Source organism: Lissotriton helveticus, chromosome 1_1 (genome assembly GCF_964261635.1).
Source record: "Lissotriton helveticus chromosome 1_1, aLisHel1.1, whole genome shotgun sequence".
NCBI classification, from domain to species: domain Eukaryota; kingdom Metazoa; phylum Chordata; class Amphibia; order Caudata; family Salamandridae; genus Lissotriton; species Lissotriton helveticus.
The window spans coordinates 1786014890-1786038536 of record NC_136057.1 but is presented as its reverse complement, the minus strand read 5'-3'; the positions used below and the strand labels follow the sequence as shown (position 1 = coordinate 1786038536).

At 44.4% G+C, this 23647-nt stretch overlaps 1 protein-coding gene across 12 annotated transcripts in view; it reads right to left on the bottom strand.

Moving 5' to 3' along the window:
- Nucleotides 1–23647, bottom strand: part of RBFOX2 (RNA binding fox-1 homolog 2) — a 686272-nt gene that overhangs the window by 73051 nt on the left and 589574 nt on the right. For all 12 annotated transcript variants that reach the window (XM_078640431.1, XM_078640440.1, XM_078640444.1 and 9 more), the window contains 2 exons: nt 6371–6462; nt 4428–4509 (listed from right to left, as the gene is read on the bottom strand). In XM_078640431.1, the coding sequence (XP_078496557.1) occupies nt 4428–4509; nt 6371–6462 (174 nt within the window). The remainder of the gene's footprint in view (nt 1–4427; nt 4510–6370; nt 6463–23647) is intronic.

Genomic DNA, 23647 nt, shown 5'->3' with positions numbered 1-23647 from the left:
GTGGTGCTTTTTTTGATTCAATGACAGAGCCGGCTTAGAGTGTTTGGCATGGATAGGTGTCCCTGAACTCTAGGCTGGCCGAGGATCGAAGCACTTTGAAGGGGCTTTTCTTGGCTCCAAGGTCTTCCTTCGGTGTCAACCAGTGCTCGCAAGTAGTGGAGACCCCGTAGGTGGCGGTAGTGGCTTTGGCTCAGGGCTAGTCCCTAGGAGGGGCGGTGCTTGGTTCCGACATGCTGACGTTTGAGCTTAGGCATCAACAGTATTCATGTGAGGCATGGTCTTCAAGCGAGGACCAGAGCAGAGTTCGGTGGATGGAGTGTCCTCGAGGGCCTCTTCCACCAGGAGTTCCTCCTCGCCTGAGTCCGAGACGTTGAAGTCGATAAACTGAGTACTGGACTTGTGCGCCGGTGAGATCAGACAACTTATCCAATGCTTCCTCTGCACCAAGCAGGTCAGACTCACCTAAGAGATCTGGTATTTTGAAGAGGATTTGTCGCCCCCCTCATTGGTCTTGACAATGACGAGGAGTCTTCCTGCTGCGGAATGCCAAGCATCAGTCGCAGTGGCTCTCATCTTGCTCTGGGGAGAGGCAAAGAATGTAGATGGTGTGGAGTTTGGCCAAATTATATTTAGAACGGCAGTGCATACATCTTTTGAAGGGCATACCTTTCTTTTACCTCAGAGGTCCATCTTCACTTCCCGAAGGTTAGTCCGAAGCATGCAATGAACCAAACAATGGACTTGAGGAACAGATCCAGCATTGTTGTAAGAAGTGTCAAAGAGTCTTGTAGCATGCGAAAGAAGGGAACGAACTGATGACGTGAAAGGAACTGGCAAACTCGTGGACACCGAGAGCATGCTAAATCACGTCTGAACCACATGGTGGATTAAACAATTTAAAAATGGAGATTGTGCCCATGCATGTGACTAAAAAGACGTCTTTGAATTAAAACAACTAGCAAATTTCCAAGCCCAACACTAGATGGCTGGCATATGCAGAGCATGTCTATCCAGGGCCGGACTGGCCGTAGCGGGCACAGGAGGTTTCCATGCTGGGCCGCCAGGGTTGGGGCCGGTTTTGGGTCCCTGGGAGCCGTTTTTAGGTCTCAACCTCTGCTAATGCGCTTGCGCATGTAGAGACTTATAGAGTTGGATCCGCGAAAGCTAAACCAGTCGGATTGCGCAGAGTGCATGTGCCCGTGCATGCACTTGCCATTTGCTCCCCGAGCCGCCTGCCCCGCATCATTGCATCAGACCCGCCACAGCAATGCCGAGAGCTTCACTTCAAAGGGATCCGCTCCCCCGCCCCCTGCTTCACACTTCAAAGGAATGCACCCCCCGCCCCCGCAATGCTGAGAGCATTTCCCAGCCGCTTTTAATTTCATTTCGCGGCCGCTTTTAAGTATCCTGCGTGTCTTTTGCGCTTGTTTCATTTTGCTTCCCAGCAGTTTCTTTCCAGCATTCATCGTAGTACAGCACACCACATTTTACGATGCACTTCTGCATTCCATTCATAGCTAGCACGGTAACACAGGTGGGTAGAGATACCAGCCAATACAACATTATTTGTAATCTTCAAGTGAATTGTGTTTTTAGTACAGGAACCCGTCTTTTATTCCCCCATATTCTACAGCATTATTCCATGTGTAGAGTATTTTTGCTTGTTAAGTGTTACTTGTGAAGACATCTGCTCTGTAAGCTCTCCTTGTGCTGCTTAGAATACCTTGAAAAACCAAAGGTGGTGATGGACTGAGCGTTGACAATACAAACACTCACCCCCAAGTCAACTGATCTGGGTTTAATCCATCACCGTTCTTTAGCTCACTCCGCCACCCCAGTTCAGACATGGCCATATCTTCCTTTTATTTGCTGAATCCTTACATATTACTAAATTCGTAATATGGCAAATATTTCTGTATAGAGTTATGCACCCTTGAATTAACATTGTGATTGGCTTGCACTTAACATAGAACACACACTTCACCAAAAGATCCATTGTGGTTTGAGCAGGAAATAAAATTACTGTTCCACCGCTCACAATAGTGAGTCAGGCTTGGCGCAGCATCAGTACTGGGCTTGCTATCTGAGAGTTTTAGTGGTTTGATGCCCACATCACTTTTAGAGCGGTCTGTTTGGTCTCTAGGAGGCTCAAAAAGAATGCTGCGAACATCGCAACACTTCCCTGCCCAACCGTACAGACACATCAGATGCAAGTGTCTCATTTGCTAGTTCTCCCAGAAAGGCTGTACAAGTGTTTCCATCCTTCTTAGTGCTGCACTGTATCACTCATCACTTCATTTCTGCTGTTTAGTTTATACTCTTTCCAGGTTCTAAGTGTGATGACTAGATGTGTACTCCAATGAACCTGAACGATGATGCACTTTTTCTGTTAAATGAGAGCACAATTTACGTCCGTCTTTGTTTCTCTGCTGTGCCCACAACAGTAGGCCAGTGTTGCAGTAAACCCCATTGTATCCACTCATTTGCCACTAAAGTTAAAAAAAGGTGGCACACGTCATCATATTTTTCTGTCTTGTCATCCTTGAAAGCTGATACTTTTAAAGCAATTGTTTTTCCATAATTCAGTAGTCTGACTTAAAAGCCATCAAACCAGTTTAGGCTTTTCAGAAAACTACAGTACCTTCCTTAATATAGTTTAATGGCAGGAAGATCTGTTCTGCAATGGAGGACGATAACGAAAGCTCAGTTGGCGTACCCGCATTAGGCAAGGTTGAGCACCCACCCACCTTATACTAAACGAGCTTCTAATCCCACTGACAGTAGTTCAGCCAGGGGAGAAACATTTTGCACCACCACAGCACCACTCAGCGCCACCACAGCACCACTCAGCGCCACCACAGCATCACTCAGCGCCACCACAGCATCACTCAGCGCCACCACAGCATCGGTCTGGAACACCACAGCATCACTCTGGCACACCACAGCATCGGTCTGGCACACCACAGCATCGGTCTGGAACACCACAGCATCACTCTGGAACACCACAGCATCACTCTGGAACACCACAGCATCACTCTGGAACACCACAGCATCACTCTGGAACACCACAGCATCACTCTGGAACACCACAGCATCACTCTGGAACACCACAGCATCACTCTGGAACTCCACAGCATCACTCAGGGCCTCCACAGCATCACTCAGGGCCTCCACAGCATCACTCAGGGCCTCCACAGCATCACTCAGGGCCTCCACAGCATCACTCAGGGCCTCCACAGCATCACTCAGGGCCTCCACAGCATCACTCGTCGCCACCACAGCATCACTGAACGCCACAGCATCACTCGTCGCCACCACAACATCACTCCGCGCCATCACAGCATCAATCTGTGCAACCATTCAAACAACTGGTTCAAATATGTTCTCTCAATGTTTCAAGCTTTATTACAAATGTCACAAAAAAGATGTTAATATTTCACTTCTGTTCTTGGATTTTCGTCACAATAAAATACACTGAACATAATCTTCACAAAAGTTATTTACAAAAGTTTAAGCTATTGCCATTATATATTACAATCACTTTTATTTAAGTATTAATTATTTAAAAAAATTAAAAGCCATTGTTATTTGTAATATCAATACATCTAAGTCACTTAAATACGAAACATGTTGCATTACAAATGCTATAGGTGTCACATTTATGAAAGTTATAACTATTGGCATTGTAAATGACAAAGCTATTAATTTAGCTATTTTCAAAACCAACACACAAATAAAAAAATTGTCATTTACAAGACCAATAGCTCAAACTTTCATAATGCGAGACCTATTGCATTGCAAATGCTTGTTGTTACTGGGGGCCTGCAATATTGGCAGCCGGTAACAATCAGCCGAAACCAGCCCTTGCAAACAGCTCAGCACCCACAGGGGGCCGGCCAAGCAGTTTGCCAGGGCCAGTTTCGGTTCCTAGGCAAGCCTTGTGTCTATCTACAGTAACATATGCAACAAACCTATGATTTTGAAAAAACCTAACCCTTTGAACATGCACAAGAGCACTGTGGGATTACGAGAACTGTCACATGAGGGCTAGGCTAGGTCAACCCCAGTCATTAACCAGGAAAATCTAACAAGATGAGACACTTACGGACCGACCACTAGATGGTGGAATTGTGCAGAATTGGTTAATCTAGAAGATATAGCATGCTGGAAAACTAAGGCTTGCAGCACGGATTTGATGTCTGCTTCTGGGATAAAGGGCTTAACCCCTTTCCCAAGCCTGAGTGGACAATGGGTGCTTTTTATCTGGTTGGCAATGGGTGCTCGTATGTTAACTTTTTTAAATCGAGAGTGATAACAATGGGATTGGTGCAGTCCATAAATGAGGGCTTACAGTAGAGGATATTCAATACATCGAGCCAAGCTTGGATGCTAATGCACACTTCAAGAAAATTATGAACTTCACTCACCACTGCGCCAACTGCGCCCACTCCATAGCTTGCTGCTGGTGCCAGGGCATGGTACGGATCAGCAGTGTACACGCGGCCATAGCTAAAAAAAAGAATGAAATATCTTAGCAGTAAGCGAATTACCCCCGAGGAATTTGCACTGAATGAATCAATTTAATATTCTGCAAAAAGGACTCACTGTAATCCTAAATCTTCAGCAAATGATGCTTCACTGAATTCATAACAATGAACATCAATCTATGTGCCAAATCATTGGACACTTTACAAGACAAAAGTCTCTTCTTTTTTAAATGATACACGATGGATGGACATTTAAACGAATAAGCTAAGTGCAGGTAGAATCGCATGTTTCTAACAAGCCTTTAAACTGAAGAATTAAAGTCCTTAGGTAGAAAAAGCACTAACAACATAATACAATGCACTGTGCCTTCAAACCACCAGGCTGATACAAGTGCTCATTTAAGAGGACACAGAACTCTGGTAGCTGACTGGCAGTTTATTTTTTCCAACTATGCAATTACGCCAGAGTGCACAGGATCAATGCCCTCCTGGACACTCACTGCAGTCATGTTTATGGGGACAAAAGCAAGCCAAAAATCAAGGTCATGCACAAAAAAACATGACAGCAAATGAGAAACACCATCAAACGCTATTGAATGGCGGTTTTGCAAAAATCAAAACAAAATTGGCCAAAAAAGGTAGAATATATTGACTAGGGATCCCAACCTCTGTGTGAAAACCTGAGCTGCCAAGCTGTCATCACAAATAGGGAGGTCAAACTAAGAGTTTAAAAGCACAGCCCAATGTTCTCTTCTGTTGTGCCACCAATCTGCTCACTTCTTCAAGCTTAAAAGGGTTTTGAGAAACATTAGGATGCTACTGCCTTTAGATAAACAAATGCAATTAAAAAACACAGATTCTGCTCCTGTGAAGTATTTCTGAATCACACCTGTAGGCAAAATTATTTGTTGTTCATGAATATCCGTGAAGACCCAAACATAACCCTGAAGCAAAACTGTGGCAAATAACTCCAAATGGAAGCATCAGGTCAAACACCAGGGCAAAGAAAAAAACACTTTGGCTTGGGCTCAGCCAGCTTTAGAGTGAGATGGCTTTGTGGCACTTTTTATGGAGTCTGTCCCATATGTATGGCAAAGGTGAAAAACATAGGTGAAGAGTCTACCATCTCTATGTCAGGATGGACTCCGGTAATTGGAAGGGTGATACAGAGCATTTTACCTTCATCACTAGATGGAACGGATACAGTGTAAATGCTCTGCCATCTCTGATGGACTGGCCCTGAAAGTTCAGTGGGATTGAATGGAACAGGACACTCAGACAGCCCCCAGCACTCCCTAACATAGCAAGATTGAAATTTAAAGTGCTGAGACATAGCACTAGACTCCAGGCTAAGTTCTGGGCACAGAAATACAGTTCAGATCCTAGACATATGCTTGGCTGACCACTTCTATGCCTGTGGCTCAGTGGATGGCTCAATGGCGTGAGGGTTGGTGGATGGATTCCAGACTTGGTGCTTGAGCATGGCAGAAGGGTTTTCAGTGCAAATGCTGAAATAGAAGCATGGGACTCCACTCACTTTACCCCTCTGTAAGTCACAGACAGACCGTCATAAAGACACACAAAGGAAATTGAAAACTCAGACAATTTGAAGTCTAGAGTGCGCTACCTAAATAAATTGCTCACAGACTGGGACAAAGGTACACTGCAGATTTAAGGTGCAATTTAGGGCTAGGAGCCAGGCTGGATTTGCGGCAGATTTCATGGCTAGGATCAATAGGAGTTTGTAGCAAATGTAATGGCTCAGGATTCACAAAGCGTTTGAGACGTTTAGGATAGTAAGGTTTGAGGCACAACTAAGCCTCAATGATGGTCCAGGTTTCAGGCAGAGTTGTAAACCTGTTTGACCATTCTCTGCTATGTACCTGTCGCTGTATGCGGCCGCGGCTGCAGCAGCTGCAGTTGCTGCGGTGGCAGCAGTGGCTGGCTGAGTGTATCTGTAAGCTGCATATCCGCCCTGTGGGAAGTAAACAGGAAACAAAGTTATAGGGAAAACATCATAATTCAACAAGAGAACTTAGTAAAAGGAGGATGGTGAAGAATGGGGAAGAGGATAGGAGGATGGGGAAGAGGAAAAAGAGGAAGAGAAAACGGGGACGGGGAAGAAAAAAGGTGGACGGGGAAGAGAAAAGGTGGAGATCGGGAACTGGGTGTGGGAGGGTCAAGGTGTGAAAAACTGTACACTGTGCCCCACAAGCTAACAATAGGGATCTTGGGTCTACTTGACCCAATCTGCCTAAATATAGTGATTCATTTACGTGCAGTGTTCAATGTTTAGATAAAACCTTAATCTAGGCAGAATGTGCATCAGCAGGCAAAACCTGCGAGTGTTTGTGAGAATGTAAGTGCCACCAATGGGAGGGGCAGTGGTACGAGTTGTGAAGGAAAGTGGATAACTGCAAGTATAATTGTTTAACCCACCATTCCAAAAAAGCTGCCTAGCTCTCAATCTCCCGGTCACCCTGATACCACCATAAACTAGAGGGTTGTCTTCACACCCATGAACATTCTTCACTAGTGAAATTTTCGTTTGGCTTTGGCTTTTAAAATGGGAGTGAGATCCAGGGCTTCATCTTTCTTGCAAGTCTCTTCCCTATTAACTGCACTGCTAGCTTGTCCAAAGGCTTCCTGTCCGCAAACCAATGGGAGTGTTTTCCAAGAGTAATGCGGAATATACACCATAGGAAAAGAAAACGAAGGGAAGTTTACATAAATGGCTAGAGAGATCCTTCCTTAGAAGAGATTCTGCTCCTCCACGAAAAAGTTAATCAAGACATTGTTCAAAGGTAACATGGCTGCCTTAGAAAGCGTGAATTTTGGTTCACCCGACAGCGGGTCTCTAAATATTAATGAATCCTTCGATGCCCCACTCCTCAATGTCCTTTCTGAAGCTCCTGCTCTCTGGTGACAGTTGGCTAAGCAGCGTACTGAACAGAGGTTAGCAGGCCTTGAAGGAGAAATGGGTTCAATTTCAATAAACTAAGAATTCTTGAATACACAAGCTCACTGTGTTAGGAGGGGTGTAAGACAAACTATTAGGATTTTGTTTTCTACAATTCACGTTGAGACATTTATAAATAGATCTACCATTCATAATTTGTAAATGTATCTGCCTTTATCACGGAGTGATATTCAATTCAGAGAGTCCTTAATTCCTGTGATTTCACGAAAGCAATAGGAATAAGTGTGCATGGAAAACTTTGGAAATCTACAGCATGGCTTGTTTTATTGCAGCTCCATAAGTGACTGAAGGGCCTTCCCTAGGCTTGCGGCATTGCCACAACAAGGAAAGGAGGACACCATTCATGATTTGTGTGCAAAATTACATTTTGGGAAAAGAAGGTCATTAGGGGATGATGGCAAGGGTGGAGGGAAGGAGACAGAAAGAAATGGGAACATTAATAATTTTAGATCACAGCCAAAAAAATGAACCATGCTAATCTGAAGAGCTAAAAACAGCAGGAGCAAAGGAAAGACTGTAAATAAATGAACCACCACAGTCAGACGACGAACTACAAAGTCTCTCCCAGCATTCACTTGGGACAGCGCGTAACCCTAGGCTAAGACAAGCTTGGTGAAAGGGAGATAGAAACAGCCTCCAAGTCACTAGTGCGTGCAGCCACAACCAATCACATTGCAACAGTCAAAATAAAATCAGAAAGAAAGGAGTGAAATAAAGATAAACACCAGTCACCACAATTCAAAATGATACACATTCCGACCCGCAAGGGCTCGCGATGCAAAACAGAAAGGGCTCCGCCATCGGCGCCCACCCGCCAGGTCGCCCCACAAGAATGTTAATATTCACAAGCAATAAAAGAAAAATTAAAATAAATATATATATATATATAAGAAATTGATAAGATCGGAGAGGGGAACAGAGTCCTTTTTGAATATGGGCAGATAGTGTGTGAGCAGGCAGCAGGGTCAGAGACCACATGTAGGGTCATTTAGGTAAAAGACAGACACTGTTTGAGCGGCTGGCAAAAAAGGGGTGGTGTGTGGTGAGAAGGCTGTTGGGGCTACCTGCTTTTCACTGAGGGGAAGGTGCAGGGTTCAGTGCTCCTCAATGACTGTGTTCTAGGTTTTCCCTTGCATACATAAATTGCTTTTGTAAATCCAAGGACCAGGGCCAGTGTGTCGCACATAGTAACCATATTAAAAAACTTTCAGGGATCGTGTCTTGTAGGAATGGACGTGTATGCCCTTTGTACGATGTAGATCCAATCCTCAAATTCAGACAGAGGATACAGACAGGCCTTTCAGCAACTGGCAATTAACAGCAGTTACAAGGTAGCAGCAGCCACTATCTGCATCAGTCAAAGAAGAGTGCAAGAGTTAGGCGTTATCGGCTACTGAAACGGCCACAAAGCAATTGCCATCTGCCACAAGTAGGCTTGAATCTACACTGGCCTTTATGTAGCTTCATGGTATGAAGGCACCTACACGTGATCACTGCCACCATCTGCAAGAGACACAGACGTTTAAAAGTTTAGCTGCCCAGTGTCTGGGACACCCTCTAAAATAAAATCATGTCACCTGTGATATCCCGTGAAACCCATGAGCCAACATGGACAATCCTGTGAAACTGTGTGCAAACCAGAACAAACTAATCGATCATACAGAAATATGGGCAACAATAGAAAATTGTGTGCCTTCAGGGAACCACCCAAAATGAAGTGTTATGGAGAGGTTCTCAATAGGATATCGCCCAGAATGGGAATGTTAAACCAAAATCAATCATACAACTCTCTGGCGGTGAGGGCTAAAAGATGTGTGCACTGGTGTGCAATACGGGTAATTTGTCGCTAAGCTCCAACTGCGCTCTATTTGATGTGGTCCCACCGCTACTGGGCGACTTACAGTCAAGCTACAACCTATACAAAAAGGAGTGCACAAATTATTAATTTTTCACAATCAAGGAGCTTCGTAATAGTTCATTTGACATTCCAATTCAAAGAAAGCTCATAGGGAGTCTTTATGTATCTCCAATTCGTTGTTTATATCATGAATCCCTTATTTCATCCAGAAAACATCACAATAAACAATCCACCCAACACGTTTCGACCAAGGTGCTCATCTGTAGTCCTACACGTTCCCTTCCAACGCATCTCTGTATGGGGCAGATTCGATAAATACCGCAGAGACGAGTTGGAAGAGAACACGTAGGACAACAGAGGAGCACCTTAACACAGTGCTAAGTGGCCAAAGCCCAAATTGGCAGAACAGAACATGCGATCTACGTGAAGTATTAAGCCCTGATGATGTCCTCATTGGACGAAACGTGTTGGCTGCATTTCTTTGAATTGGAATGTAAAATGAACTATAACGAAGCACTTTGCTTGTGAAGAATTATTAATTTGTGCACTCCTTTTTGTATAGGTAGTAGCTTGAATGTTAAACCTACCCCCCTCCCAGAGCAGCTTGAGGCAACTTTTATACTTCTAAATATTTGTGGCTAACTCGCAACAGCCCTGAACAAAGTTAGCCAAATAGGCTTGAACCCAGACCAACCATATGCCTTCACTGTATAAATTAACACCTCTTCTCAAATGCTACCAGTTTCTCACTACAGGGTGAAGTCGTTGGAGGGGCGGTTCATGTCTTGAATAATCTTAACTATCGCCCTGCAGACTGGGGAGTGTTTGTGAATGGGTCTTTTAACTGCTAGAATGGACCTTTTGGTGGCAACAGTTGCCCAAGAGAGGAGCATGCAGGATTTCAATGGCCCGAAGACGGAGTAATCCTGGAGAAAGCATACAACGTAGAAACTTAGTTGGAGGATATTTCCTGTTATTATCACGGCTCAGAGTGACAGTCTATGTCCTATGGACCTTTCGTAAAGCTGCTCACAGTAGCTGTTATCAATGTGGAAGTCTGCCATGCCTATTTCTTTTCGGTACATCTAAACTATCAGTTAAGTGAGGTTAGCAAAACCTGTCTACAGAGAAAGGCTTGACCGCACATGTTGCAAAACCAAATTCAATATCTTTACACCTCACTGATACACGACTGGGATCCGACACCATTATTTTCTAGGAAACAGGGATTAGGAAAACCCGACAGCTGAGTGACTAGGCAGCTGGGCACCCAGTGGCTGAGCTGTGGCCCTTTCGGATATATGAGTGATAGGGCTTCACTGCCCCCCACCCACACTCCCCCATGATTTCTGGTTGCTTATGGGTCATCAATGGCCTAGTGGGCATCCTCAGATGTTCCAATGATTTCACTGTGAACTTCCCGTTGTACAGTGACTGGCCAGTTTGATATTGAATTGTGCGCTCTACCCAACACTGGGTGTGAGAAGACCTTCAACATCATCTTAAAACACAAATTTGTCTCTGTATTTTTATTTCCCCTTGTTCTGCTGCCCTCTGTGCAGCTTAGTGTGCCAAGCCCGGTGTTTCCTCTGGCAGACATTTATTTGCTTCTGCCACCATGCTGCATCAATATTCTTGGGAATCTAGTTGGTGGCAGTTCATGCTGCTGGCCCCATCTATGATATTTTTGATCTTGGCCCCTTTACTGGGGTTGGGAGGCAAGACTGCTGGTCTCAACATCGTCAACAATGACACTCAGACTAAGACTTTCTCACACCCACAGTTAGGCAGAACAGAGAACTATGATATTTTGTTATATCCAGTTCATCTATATAAACTGCAGTCATTGGTCTAGTGTAGAAACACACATGCATATATGGCCACAAGGCTTTTCTCGCTTTGGTTTAATGACGGTACACTGAGAACTGTCTTTGCATCATTTACCCATGTTTTGTGGACAATTTTCTCATTTTCAACAATAGAACCTTCGAATACATGGAGGCCTTATATTATATTGGTTTAACCCTGATTGTTTATAGTAACGGATTTGTCATGGACTATATATTTGTATATTGAAGGAGTACCTAGTTAACCCTTAATCCATATGCTCATGTTTCTATGATTGGCAGATGGACCGCCCAATGACGGGGTGTCTGGTTAGGAGGCACTGAATATCTAATTGGCCACTGTATGGACTGGCCCTTAAAGTTGTGGTGCCCTGCCAGCAGCTAATTATCTAGAATGATTGACTTTCTAAGAAGTCAGAGGCTAGGCTTTGTTCAAAAGTGTCTCACGTGTGGATGATCTCTTGGCTCAAAGGCTTAGTATTCAGACCACTTTCCTGCCATCTAGAGGAGCCAAAAGCCTTGCTAAAATGGCCTCATTTTCTGATCTTCTAATCAAACTTTTAAAAGACCAAAAACGGAAGGTCAGGCACTCCCGAAGATTTTTAAAAATTGCTTTGCGTCAGTGGATGACAGGCATATCTGGGAAAATAAGCCTGTGCATCGAGAAGCAGACAGCGCCTTAATGAAATGAGTAAAAAGGGTCCACTCCAACAGAATATATCATACCCTATTCATAACACAGATTGGTTTAGAAACAGTTCAGCTGACATCAGATGAACGGTAAGAAGACATGCAATGGAGAAACAGACGTTTAAGGTTAATTTAGAACACAGGTTTATCAGGAACTGCACAGAAGACCATGTATTCACAGAGGGTCAAAAAAAAATCGCTGGTAAAGATCTCCTGCTCATGAATTCCAAAGTTTGTCAGTCTGTTGCTCTCCAAGCTAAAACATTCTTGTAATAGGTGAAAGTTCTCTTGGCACCTTAGTTTGCAAAGAAGACTTTCCCTTTAGCTATAGTCAAGTGATGAACTTAAGTGAAAGACTGTTTTAATTCAAAAATATAATCTACATTAAAAAGAGAACCGTGTCAGCCATAATAAAATAATTACAATAGAGAAACTGTAGAAAATGGAACTGATGCTGAACAGGTAGCAATCGAGACATGACCTTCTACAATAAGCACCCAAAGCAGCAAACCTATGCTTGCTGAAGAGTATTAATGGCCACACTGCTCCCGTGGCTCAAAGAACTACCATACATACAGCATCTCTCTTCTAACAGACAAAATGCACACAAAAAGCTTTCAATTTGTAAGGGCTACATTTGCAAGTAGGTGGCCTCCTATCTTTAGGAATTACTTAGTTTAGAGAATGGTGAAGGAGACAAATTCAAAGAATTCAGAGATGTAAAGATCAGGATTCCATAATGTTTGGTGGAAGATCCTTTTATGATCCTTTATTCCCAAAAGGATGTTTACAAAGCCTGACGACATATGAGAAGATACGGCAGACAGGAAAGGGTTTTGAAAATCATAACAGAAATGTTGTTGTCAAAGCTTTGGGAAATCAGTTTCACTGGAGACATTTTCCTCAAGATTTTCTTTAGAATGGTAGGTGGAGAAAAAGTATCGGTAAATGATATCGCTTCTTAGATACTATTCCAGTGAGATTCTGGAAACACAGGTAAGGAAATGTGGCATACAGTGTAGTAGATTCACATCTGCGCCATCTAGTGTTGGGTTTGGAAGTGTGCAAGTTGTTTTTCTTGGAAGAAGTCTTTTGCGTCTTTAAGTGTAGTGACTCCTCCACTTGCTGGCAATGAGCGTGGTCGTCTCCTCCATTGTTAGATTGTTTTCCACTTGGTGGGTTAGGATGGTGTGTAAAGGATGCTGTATTCTAGTGAAATGACCATGTAAACATAATGCAATGTTGAAGGCTGATAAATGCAACCAACACAGTTTTTCAGGGAGGATGGGAACATGTGAATCGAATGTACCACATGCCACAAACACATGCTTAGTGGGTAAGCAAAATGTTCTGTTTGATGGCATGTGTAGCTGTAGATACACATGCTTAGCTAAGACTGTAAAGCAGTTCTCCTCTCAAAGCGGTGGCTAACCTGTGTCAGTTTAATTGGTTTTTAATAAAGTTCTGAGAACTGCTTGACCCACATTAGCTTGCTGACTGGCCATTACATCTACAGAGCAATGTTTTGCAGTAGCTTTACATGTCAGCCATGGGTATATTTCCTAAGAATGCCATGGAAGTTCCCTTATTACAAGTAGAGTGCGCTTTTGGAGGGGTAGGTTGAGTGAGTTTGGCTTTAGCATAACAAGTCTGGATACATTTCACAATCCACGGGAAGAAAAATGCTACTTAGCAGTATGCAACTGTTCTTGGCATGTAGGGCTGCAGATGTAGGATTGACGAAGAACCCGACGCCCTGTTTCTAACAGAAACATGGCTTCAGGAAAGTTCAGGGCCTGAAACCGCCGAAGCCCTCCCAGATCAATATGCCATTGTAAGACTAGATCGAAAAAAATCAGACTGGTGGAGGGATCGCTATTATATTTAAGAAAGATTACAACTGCGAGCTTATTAAACTACTTTGTCCAGGCTGTGAAGCAGGCACTTTTAAACTTGCTCTTGCCCCGAATTACACATTATCTGGAGCACTTATATACCGTCCTCCAGGGACGGCGACAAATTGGGTGACAAGCCTTCCTGATCCTATTGGTCCTTTGGTTATGAAAACTGCTAATTTTTCTATTATTGGGGATGTGAACCTACACTTCGACAATTCAAACTGTCAAAAAGCTACAGAACTTATAGCGGACCTAGCGTCCCTCAACTTAATCTTGAGAAATACAGGACCAACACATAGTGCAGGGCACTTTCTTGACCCGATCTTCTCTAACATTAATGATATGACCACCTCCCATGCTCTACCTATTGATTGGTCAGATCATTATCTCGTCAAGTTTTCATTTCAAATCACACTGCCTAGTAAGGAAAGCATACCTGTGCATGATCAATTCATAAGAAATTGGAAGAAATTAGATATTATCACCTTAAATTCCTTCCTTGATACACGTACCCCTTGCACTAAGGCATCGGTTCAAAATCTGTCCGTGACAGTTCAAAAGTGGCTCATGACAGCTATTGACACATGCCTACCTAAAACTAAATTGAAATGCAAAAACCATCGATCTCCTGCTCCATGGTTTAATGAAACACTGAAGCAAGAAAAAACTAGGTGCAAAATCTCTGAACACATGTGGAGAAAGACCTATTCTCCAGAAGCTAAAAAAGAATATAAAGTCAAATTAGCCAAATACCAAGCGCTCTGTAGCAAAGCTAGAGCGGAATTTGTATGTACTGCTATTACGGAGGCCCTAAATCAATCAAAAATACTCTTTAAAATGGTGAAAGAACTAGCCGGCTCAAAAACAGAACAAACCCCGCCAGGTCTAAATAAGCAACAATGCGATCTATTAGCCTCGTTCTTTGTCAATAAAGTTGACAAAATTTACCAAGAAATTGAACTAGCTCAGAACATAGGCCACCCGGCCAACATGACCTCCCCTAATGTATTTTCTACTGCACTGAGTAATCAAGCTGATAAGCAGCTTCCCGATGCCCCGTCTAGTATAATAGAAAGTTGGCCCGTGCTTTGCACTGATACTGTCATTGAGCTACTTAGTACCATCAAATCAGGATCACCAAATGACCCACTACCATGCTCGGTACTAAAACAACTTAATAAGAAGTCTATGGACATAATCACAGACCTTTTAAATGGATCCTTACAGGAAGAATGTGTGCCAAACGAATGGAAACACGCTATGATCCACCCATTGCTAAAGAAAGCTGGAGCTGACCCTAATCTGCCCTCAAATTTTCGACCAGTCTCCTTATTACCCATATTTGCTAAAATACTTGAAAAGCATATACACCGTTCCCTCACAGAATTTATTACAACCCAAGATTTGCTGCCTCCTCAACAGTCAGGCTTTCGATCTGGTTTCTCTACGGAGACAACCTTACTTGGTGTCACAGAAAACATTCGCTCCATGTTGGACAGTGGTGAAACAGTGGCATTAGTATTACTAGATCTTAGCGCCGCATTCGATATGGTATCACATGCTGTATTAATGCGGACACTATACTTAATGGGTATCAGAGGAGCTGCCATCAACTGGATTAAATCATTTCTGGACAAACGCACTTTTCAAGTTCTCGCGCTCCGCTTGTTCAGACATCCAGATGTTTAAACATGGAGTACCACAGGGCTCCATATTAAGCCCTTTACTATTTAACCTATACATGAGTCCGCTTGCAAAGATAGCGGAAGAGGCGGGGCTGCAAATGTTCTCCTACGCTGACGACTCCCAACTGCTCTTTTCACTTTCGTCTGCGAAAAATGATAGCCCATCTATTCTAAAACAAGGACTTGTGAAAATTGCAAGTTGGATGAAAGAGAACTCTCTAAAATTAAACGGTGATAAGACCGAAGAAATGATCCTAGGTAAAGATAAAGAACTATGGGGCCCCCCAACATTGGCCACAAGAAATGGGCCTTCTTCCGGTTCCGGTAATGCAGGCCCGTAACCTTGGTATCATTGTGGACGACTCCCTTAATATGCACCAACAAGCAGTGAAGACATCTGCCACCTGCTTTGCAATTTTAAAATGGCTTAAAAAGATCTGCTGGATGCTGCCAGAATCCACAAAGAAAACAGTAATCAATGCTTTGATCACATCTAGGCCTGATTACGGCAATGTATTATACTTAGGAGCAAAGAAGGAAACGGTTCGCAGACTGCAGACAGTTCAAAATGCGGCTGCGAGACGGTTATGCAAAATCCCTTACATGACATCGACCTCTAAGTACATTCGAGATCTACACTGGCTTAGAGCAGAAAATCGGATCAAATTTAAATCCCTCTGCTTTATGCATAAAATCTCCACTAAAACTGCCCCAAAATACTTGCAAAGTCTGGTGCATCCTTACCATCCTTCCCGAGCCTTACGGTCTGCTTCAGCTAAGCATTTTGTAATTCCCAGAACCAAACTGTCAAGAGTGGGTGGAAAATCGTTTGCATTTCTTGGACCCACACTGTGGAATGCCATGCCACTTTCTGTACGAAATGAGGCTAGCTATGTGAAGTTCAGGAAAGCCTTAAAGACCTGGCTGTTTAACATCTGAAACATACCCAGTTAGGAACAATCCATGAATCAGTAGCGCCGGGAAACCCTTTGTTGGGTAGCTGTTGCGCGATACAAATGAAATAAATAAATAAATAAATAAAACCACACACTATTGCATTAGATCACCATCTGGTGGTGGGCCCGGATGATTACACTTTGTTGTTGTCTTGGAAGAGTCTTTGTCTGTTGGATGACTCCTCCCTTAGATTGTAGTGCGCATGGGCATCGACTCCATCTTCAGATTGTTGTCGCCATTAGGCAAATGATGGAGTTGTAGGAGTACATATAGAGATGACCAAGTATTGTGAAGCTAAATAAGATAATACTGGAACAGACACCGGTAGCCGGGGAGGCGGGTGGGCGTATGTGGTTCTGCAGCCCTACATGCCAAGAACAGATGCATACTGGTAATTAGCATTTTCCGTTCGAGGCATATGGGCTGCAGACCACACACTATTGCATAGATTGAACAGCAGTTTCTCCCTTAGCGGCGACCACCCATGTCTGTTGCAGTAGTTTGAAATAATGTTTTGAGTACAGCCTGGCCCACACATCTACACAGTAGTGTTTTGTAAATGTGTGCGGAGTAGACCACGTAGCTGCTTTACAGATGTCATCTAATGGTATGTTCCCTAGGAATGCCATAGATGCCCCTAATTTATGGATAGAATGAGCCCTAGGGGGAATGGATGGTGTGTGTTTTGCTTTTTGATAACAAATTTGAATGCACCTAACAATCCATCTTGCAACACCGGATTTTGAAATTGGATTTCCCTTATGTGGAGGAGAAAAAAACACAAACAGTTGTTTAGTTTTACAAAAAGGTTTTGTCCTATCTATGTAGTAGAGAATTGCTCTCTTTACATCTAATGTATGTAGAGCTCTTTCTACCACTGTTTGTGGTTGGGGAAAAAATACTGGCAACTCAATAGATTGATTGAGGTGGAAAGGTGAAATGACCTTTGGCAGAATCTTTGGATTGGTTTTAAGAACCACTTTATTATGATGAAGTTGTATAAATGGTTCTTGAATTGTTAATGCTTGTATCTCACTTACTCTTCTAAGTGAAGTTACAGCTACTAAAAAAGCAACTTTCCATGTAAGGAATTGTAATTCACACTTATGTAATGGTTCGAAAGGAGGACCCATAAGTCTTGCGAGAACAACATTTAAGTTCCACACTGGAGAGGGTGGTATTCTAGGAGGAATTATTTTTTTAAGTCCTTCCATAAACGCTTTGATTGCAGGTACTCTAAACAATGACAAATGTCTGTTGTGAAGATATGCTGCTAGAGCAGCAAGATGTAACCTGATTGAGGAATACGCTAAGTTAGATCTTTGCAGATGTAACAGGTAGCATATGGAAACATCTAAGGGATTGATGTTATTTGTACAATATACAACAAACTTTTTCCACTTTGCTGCATAACATGCTCTAGTGGTAGGGTGTCTTGCTTATTTAATGACATTCATACAATCAGGTGGTAAGTTTAGATACCCAAATTCTAAGACCTCAGGAGCCAAATCGCTAGATTGAGCTGCATTGGGTCTGGATGCATAATCTCTTCATGGTTCTGTGTTAGTAGATGTAGAGAGTTATAGTTTAGTTATAGTTTGTGATGTGGTACTACTGACATCTCAAGTAGCGTGGTGAACCAAGGTGGTCTTGCCCACGTTGGTGCTATGAGAATCAATGTGAGAGAATGTTGCTGTAGCTTGCGTACCACTAGTGGAATTAGTGGGAGAGGAGGAAAAGCGTACGCAAATTTGTTTGACCAGTTCATCCATACCGCATTGCCTTTGGATAATGGGTGTGGTATCTGGCGGCGAAGCTTGGGCATTTGGAGTTGTGTTTTGCAGCAAACAGATCTATCTCTGGTTGACCCCACTTTTGAAAAAATGGCTGAAGAACTTGATGATGAAGTTCCCATTCGTGTATCTGTTGTCTTTGACGACTTAACAGATCTGCAACTTGATTGTCAACTCCTGGTAGATGTTCTGCTAATAGAAAAATGTTTTGAGGAATGGCCCATCTCCATATGCTCTGTGCCGGCCGGGAGAGCTGTAGGGAGTGTGTTCCTCCTTGTTTTTGAATGTAATACATTGCTGTCATATTGTCCGTCCGGACTAGTACAGTTTTGTTTGATAGGTAATGCTGAAACTATTTTAGAGCCAGAAAAATCGCTAGTAACTCCAGATTTATGTGGAGTAGTTTTTGTTGCATTGTCCATGTACCCCGTACTGTGTGCTTTTGTAAATGCTCTCCCCATCCTGTGAGAGATGCGTCTGTGGTTAGTATTGTCTGTGGAACAGGTTCTATAAACGGCAGGCCCTTGGAAAGGTTCTTGGTGATCCACCATTGCAGAGAGAGATATGTCCGGTCGTCTACAACCACCAGATCTGTTATTTGTTGGTGAGCCTGATTCCACTGACTTGCCAAGCACTCTTGAATGGGGCGCATTTGTAGTCTTGCATATGGCACAATGAAAATGCAAGATGCCATCATTCCTATTAGTTGCATAAACACTCGAGCTGGTAGTGAGTGTTGTGGCTGGAATCTTTTGATAAGATCCTGCATAGTTTGCATTCTTGTTGGGTTGGGGTACGCTATTGCTTTGGAGGTATCTATTGTAGAACCCAGATACTGCTGAGACAGGGATGGTTGGAGATGGAATTTCTTTGGATTTACTGTGAATCCCAGTTTATGTAGCAGACATATTGTTTGATGCGTGTGCTGTACACATTGGTTGTAGGACTTGGATTTTATTAACCAATCGACCAGATATGGGAAGACATGAATGTTGTGCCTTCTTAAGTGTGCTGCTACTACTACTGCTAGGCACTTTGTGAACACTTGAGGTGCTGTAGTTACTCCGAAAGGGAGCACCTTGAATTGGTAGTGTTGACCTTCTAGAATGAACCTTAGGTACTTTCTGTGCGATTGATGTATGGGAATGAGGAAGTAGGCGTCCTTGAGATCTAATGTGGCAAGGAAGTCTCCCTTCTTTAGCAACTGTAGAACCTGATGTAGTGTGACCATATGAAAGTGGTCTGATTGTATCTACAGGTTTAGGGGCCTTAAATCTAAAATAGGTCTGATGGACCCGTCCTTTTTGGGTATGAGAAAATATAGAGAATAAACTCCTGTGTTTTGATGTTCTTTTGGGACTGGTTCTTTTTCCATTCTTTTGCAGTAGAGATTCCACCTCTTGTCTTAGCAGTATGAGGTGGTCCTGTGACATAGGACGTTGTCTGGGTGGTATTGTTGGAGGAGTGGAAATGAGCTCCAGACAATAACCTGACTGAATTATTTGTCTTACCCACCTGTCTGTGGTGATGGAGTTCCAGACAGGTAGGAACGGTTGTTGACCTCCCCCCGACAGGAGTGGAATGGTCTGGGGGGGATGGAAGGGAAGTCACTGTTTGGGAGTAGAGGTGTTGCGATTGTTGTTTCCTCTATAACCTCCTCTATAATATCCTTTATGAGGCGAGGTTTGGTTGGGCGCTTTAAAAGAAGAGGAGGTATTGTCTGTTTGGAAACCCTTAGAGGCGCCCCTATATGAGGAGCGACAAAAGTAAGGTCTATGGGCTTGTGTTTGTAAAGCTGACATGAATTTTGCAGTGTCTATCTTTTTTCATCTTTTCTAGTGCACTATCAACTGATGGACCGAAAACATGTTCTTGGTCAAATGGCTGGTTTAAGATACTGGCTTGTACTTCTGGTTTAAACCAAGAGATGGGTAACCATGCATGTCTACGCAACAAGACCCGTGTTTATTGCTCTAGAACACGGGTACTCATAGTACGGCGCGCGGGCCAGGGGCAGCCTAGCAAGCCTTCCCTGGCGGCCCGCGGACCGTGCAGACATCGTACCCGTGTTTGTTTTTTGTCGTAAAGAATCTCAGCAAACACCCCTGCTGCAGCGCGATGCAGAGACTCTGAGGGCCAAGCGATTTCCGTCAGAGTGGGGCTGCAGGGGCCTAAGAGGTGAATAAAGCCTCATTAGCATGCAAATGGTCTTTTAAAGACCTGTTAAGTGCTCGGGTGCGGCTGGCTGGCTTGCTGAGTGTGTGTGTGCCCAGAAACTGTCTCAGCCCGGGCACACCCAGGCAGGGTGAGATGAAGAGGGAGAGGGAGGGAAAGGGAAGGAGACAGAGATAGACAGAGGGAGAGCGACGGAGGGAGAGTGAGGGAGTGAGACAGGCAGACAGAGGGAGAGAGAGCAAGGGAGACAGCGGCAGACAGAGGGAGGGAGAGGGAGGGAGACAGGCAGACAGAGGGAGAGCGAGGGAAGCAGAGTGAGAGCGAGGGAGGCAGAGCCAGCTAGAGGGAGAGCGAGGGAGGGAGACAGGCAGACAGAGGGAGAGCGAGGGAGGCAGAGCGAGGGAGAGCGAGGGAGAGCAAGGGAGAGCAAGGGAGAGCAAGGGAGAGCAAGGGAGAGCAAGGGAGAGCGAGGGAGAGCGAGGGAGAGCGAGGGAGGGAGACAGACAGAGGGAGAGTGAGGGAGGGAGACAGGCAGACAGAGGGAGAGCGAGGGAAAGACAGATCAAGGGAGGGAGACAGAGGGAGGGAGACCTCAGAGTGAGGGAGACCTCAGAGTGAGTGAGGGAGACCTCAGAGTAAGGGAGGGAGACCTCAGAGTAAGGGAGGGAGACCTCAGAGTAAGGGAGGGAGACCTCAGAGTAAGGGAGGGAGACCTCAGAGTAAGGGAGGGAGACCTCAGAGTAAGGGAGGGAGACCTCAGAGTAAGGGAGGGGGAAGGAGTGAGGGAGGGGGAAGGAGAGAAAAGGAGACAGAGGGAAGGAGGGAGAGGGAAGGAGAGAGAGGGAGACAGAGGGAAGGAGAGAGAGGGAGACAGAGGGAAGGAGGGAGAAGGAAGGAGAGAGAAATGGAGGAAGGTAGAGGGAAACAGAGAGGGAGAGGGAAACAGAGAGAGGGAGAGGGAAACAGAGAGGGAGAGAGAGAGAGAGAGACAAAGAGAGAGTGATACAGTCAGAGTGAGTGAGACCGAGGGAGTGAGGGAGTGAGACAGAGGGAGAGAGGGAGTGAGAGAGGGAGTGAGACAGTCAGAGTGAGTGAGACAGAGGGAGAGAGGGAGTGAGCATGAGTGAGACAGTCCGAGTGAGAGAGAGGGAGGGAGAGAGAGGTAGGGAGAGAGGGAGAGAGAGGTAGGGAGAGAGGGAGGGAGAGAGGGAGGGAGACAGAGAGACAGAGAAAGAACGAGAGAGAGAGAGAGAGAGAGAGACAGAGACAGAGACAGAGACAGAGACAGAGACAGAGACAGAGACAGAGACAGAGAGAGAGAGAGAGAGAGAGAGAGAGAAATGTGTGTATGCCGGGTCTGGTGGCTCAGTGGACGAAGGCGTCCGCTGCAGGGACCTGTGATCAACCTCATGGTCAGTTTTTTTTTTCTTCTAGCCCTGCCCCCTCCGCCACTGACCCCGCCCCCACCGGTGCAGCCCTCGGACACAAACCACACTGTAAATTTGGCCCCGAGAGAAAGTTTGTGAGTACCCATGCTCTAGAAGCTGTGTCTGCTGTGTCTAGTGCACATCTTATGGAGGTATTTGTAATACCTTTGCCTTCCTGTATTAGGTCAGAAGCCCTGGTTTTGTATTGCTCTGGCAAGTGTTGCATGAGTGACTAACTCATCATAATGAGCTCTATCATATCTTGCTAACAAAGCTTGATTGTTAGCAATCCTCCAGACATTAGCAGTTTGTGAAATGGTGTGTTTTCCCGAAGCATCTAAAAGCTTAGACTCTTTGTCAGGAGGTGGAGCATCTCCTGTTGTCTGCGAATTAGCTCTTTTTCTCGCATTTGACACTACTAGTGAGTCTAATGGCAACTGTCGTTTAATGTATGCTGGATCAGTTGGAGCCGCTTTGTACTTTTTTTCTAGTCTGGGATGAATTACCCTTGCTCTGACTGGGTCCTTAAATATTTCAGGTGCATGCCTTACCACTCCACTAAGTATTGGAAGTGTGGTTGTGGTCTTATGTGATGACATTAAAGTGTCCATTAGGAAATCTTCCATTGTATCTGTGTGTAGGCCTACCCCATGGAAAGTGTCTGCTCTATGAATGAGCTGCGTGAACCCAATAGTGTCATCTGGGGGAGATGGTCTAGACGGATATACATCATCTTACGGCAGATCTGGTGCATTATAATCTTCCCATGGGTCACCTGATGGCCCAGGAATATCATTTGGGTCATTAATGTCATCCATGTGATGTTCACTCTGTATGTCCTGTGAGTAACTATCCCCATCATCCTCATCTTGTGGTATAAGACTATGTGTACTAGATGGTGAATGTACAGGAGAAATTTCTACTGGTACTGCATTCTTGTGAAAGGATCATCATTGGTGAAGTTTGAGCATGCTTTTTTTTTTTTTTTTTTAGAGGAACTAGCGGTGTTTTAGGATAGTCCATTTTCCTCTTTTCAGGCACAGAAGTGATATGTCCAGTCTCTGGATTAATATTAAGGGTTTTTTGCTTTGGATCGGGTTTAAAAAGCTCTTCTACTGGCAAATCTTTTTTCGGCGCCGATTTATATGGTATGGGGCGAAATGCTTAGGTTTAACAGTATATATTGTCTTTGGAGCAGATTTTGGTTTTGGTTCCGAAGACTTTTTCCTAGGATCCGTGCTCTTTGGATCCGGAGTTTTTGTTCCCAAAGTACTTTTTGACTCATCTACCTTTGGAGCAGAAGTATGTTTCGGGACCGGAACCTTCTTCGGGTCCACTTTTTTCGGAACCGGGGTGGTTTTCGGTTTGGTAGCTTTGGGAACCTCTTTCGGTGTCGAACTTGCTTTCTGTTTTGGTGCCGGTGTTTGGCTTAGTAACCTTCTGCTTTTCGTGACCGACAGACTGACTCGAGCCCAAGTCGACTGGAGGCTTTTTTGTATTCTTCGCTGCAGAGCCAGAAGGCAGGGCGTCGGAAGGTTTTGGTCGGTGTGCACCTGGACCCGAAGGTGGAGGTGGAACCGAAGCCTGTCCCGGTATGGTGGGGTGAACAGGGTAGATTTCTGTACTCACGACCTGTTGACCAGCTGGAAGATCATCTTCGGATTGATCCTTGACTCCAGAAGCTGAATCCTCTGCTTCAGAAGCGATGTCTTTGTGCTGTTGTTCTTCGGCATCTACTTCAATTGGAGCCTCGTCTATAATGAGGTCTGGTGTCGACGAAGATGACTGCACCATTACTGTTCGAGCTCGACGGTCCCTGATTGTTTTCTTGGACCGGAACGAAGCGCAGC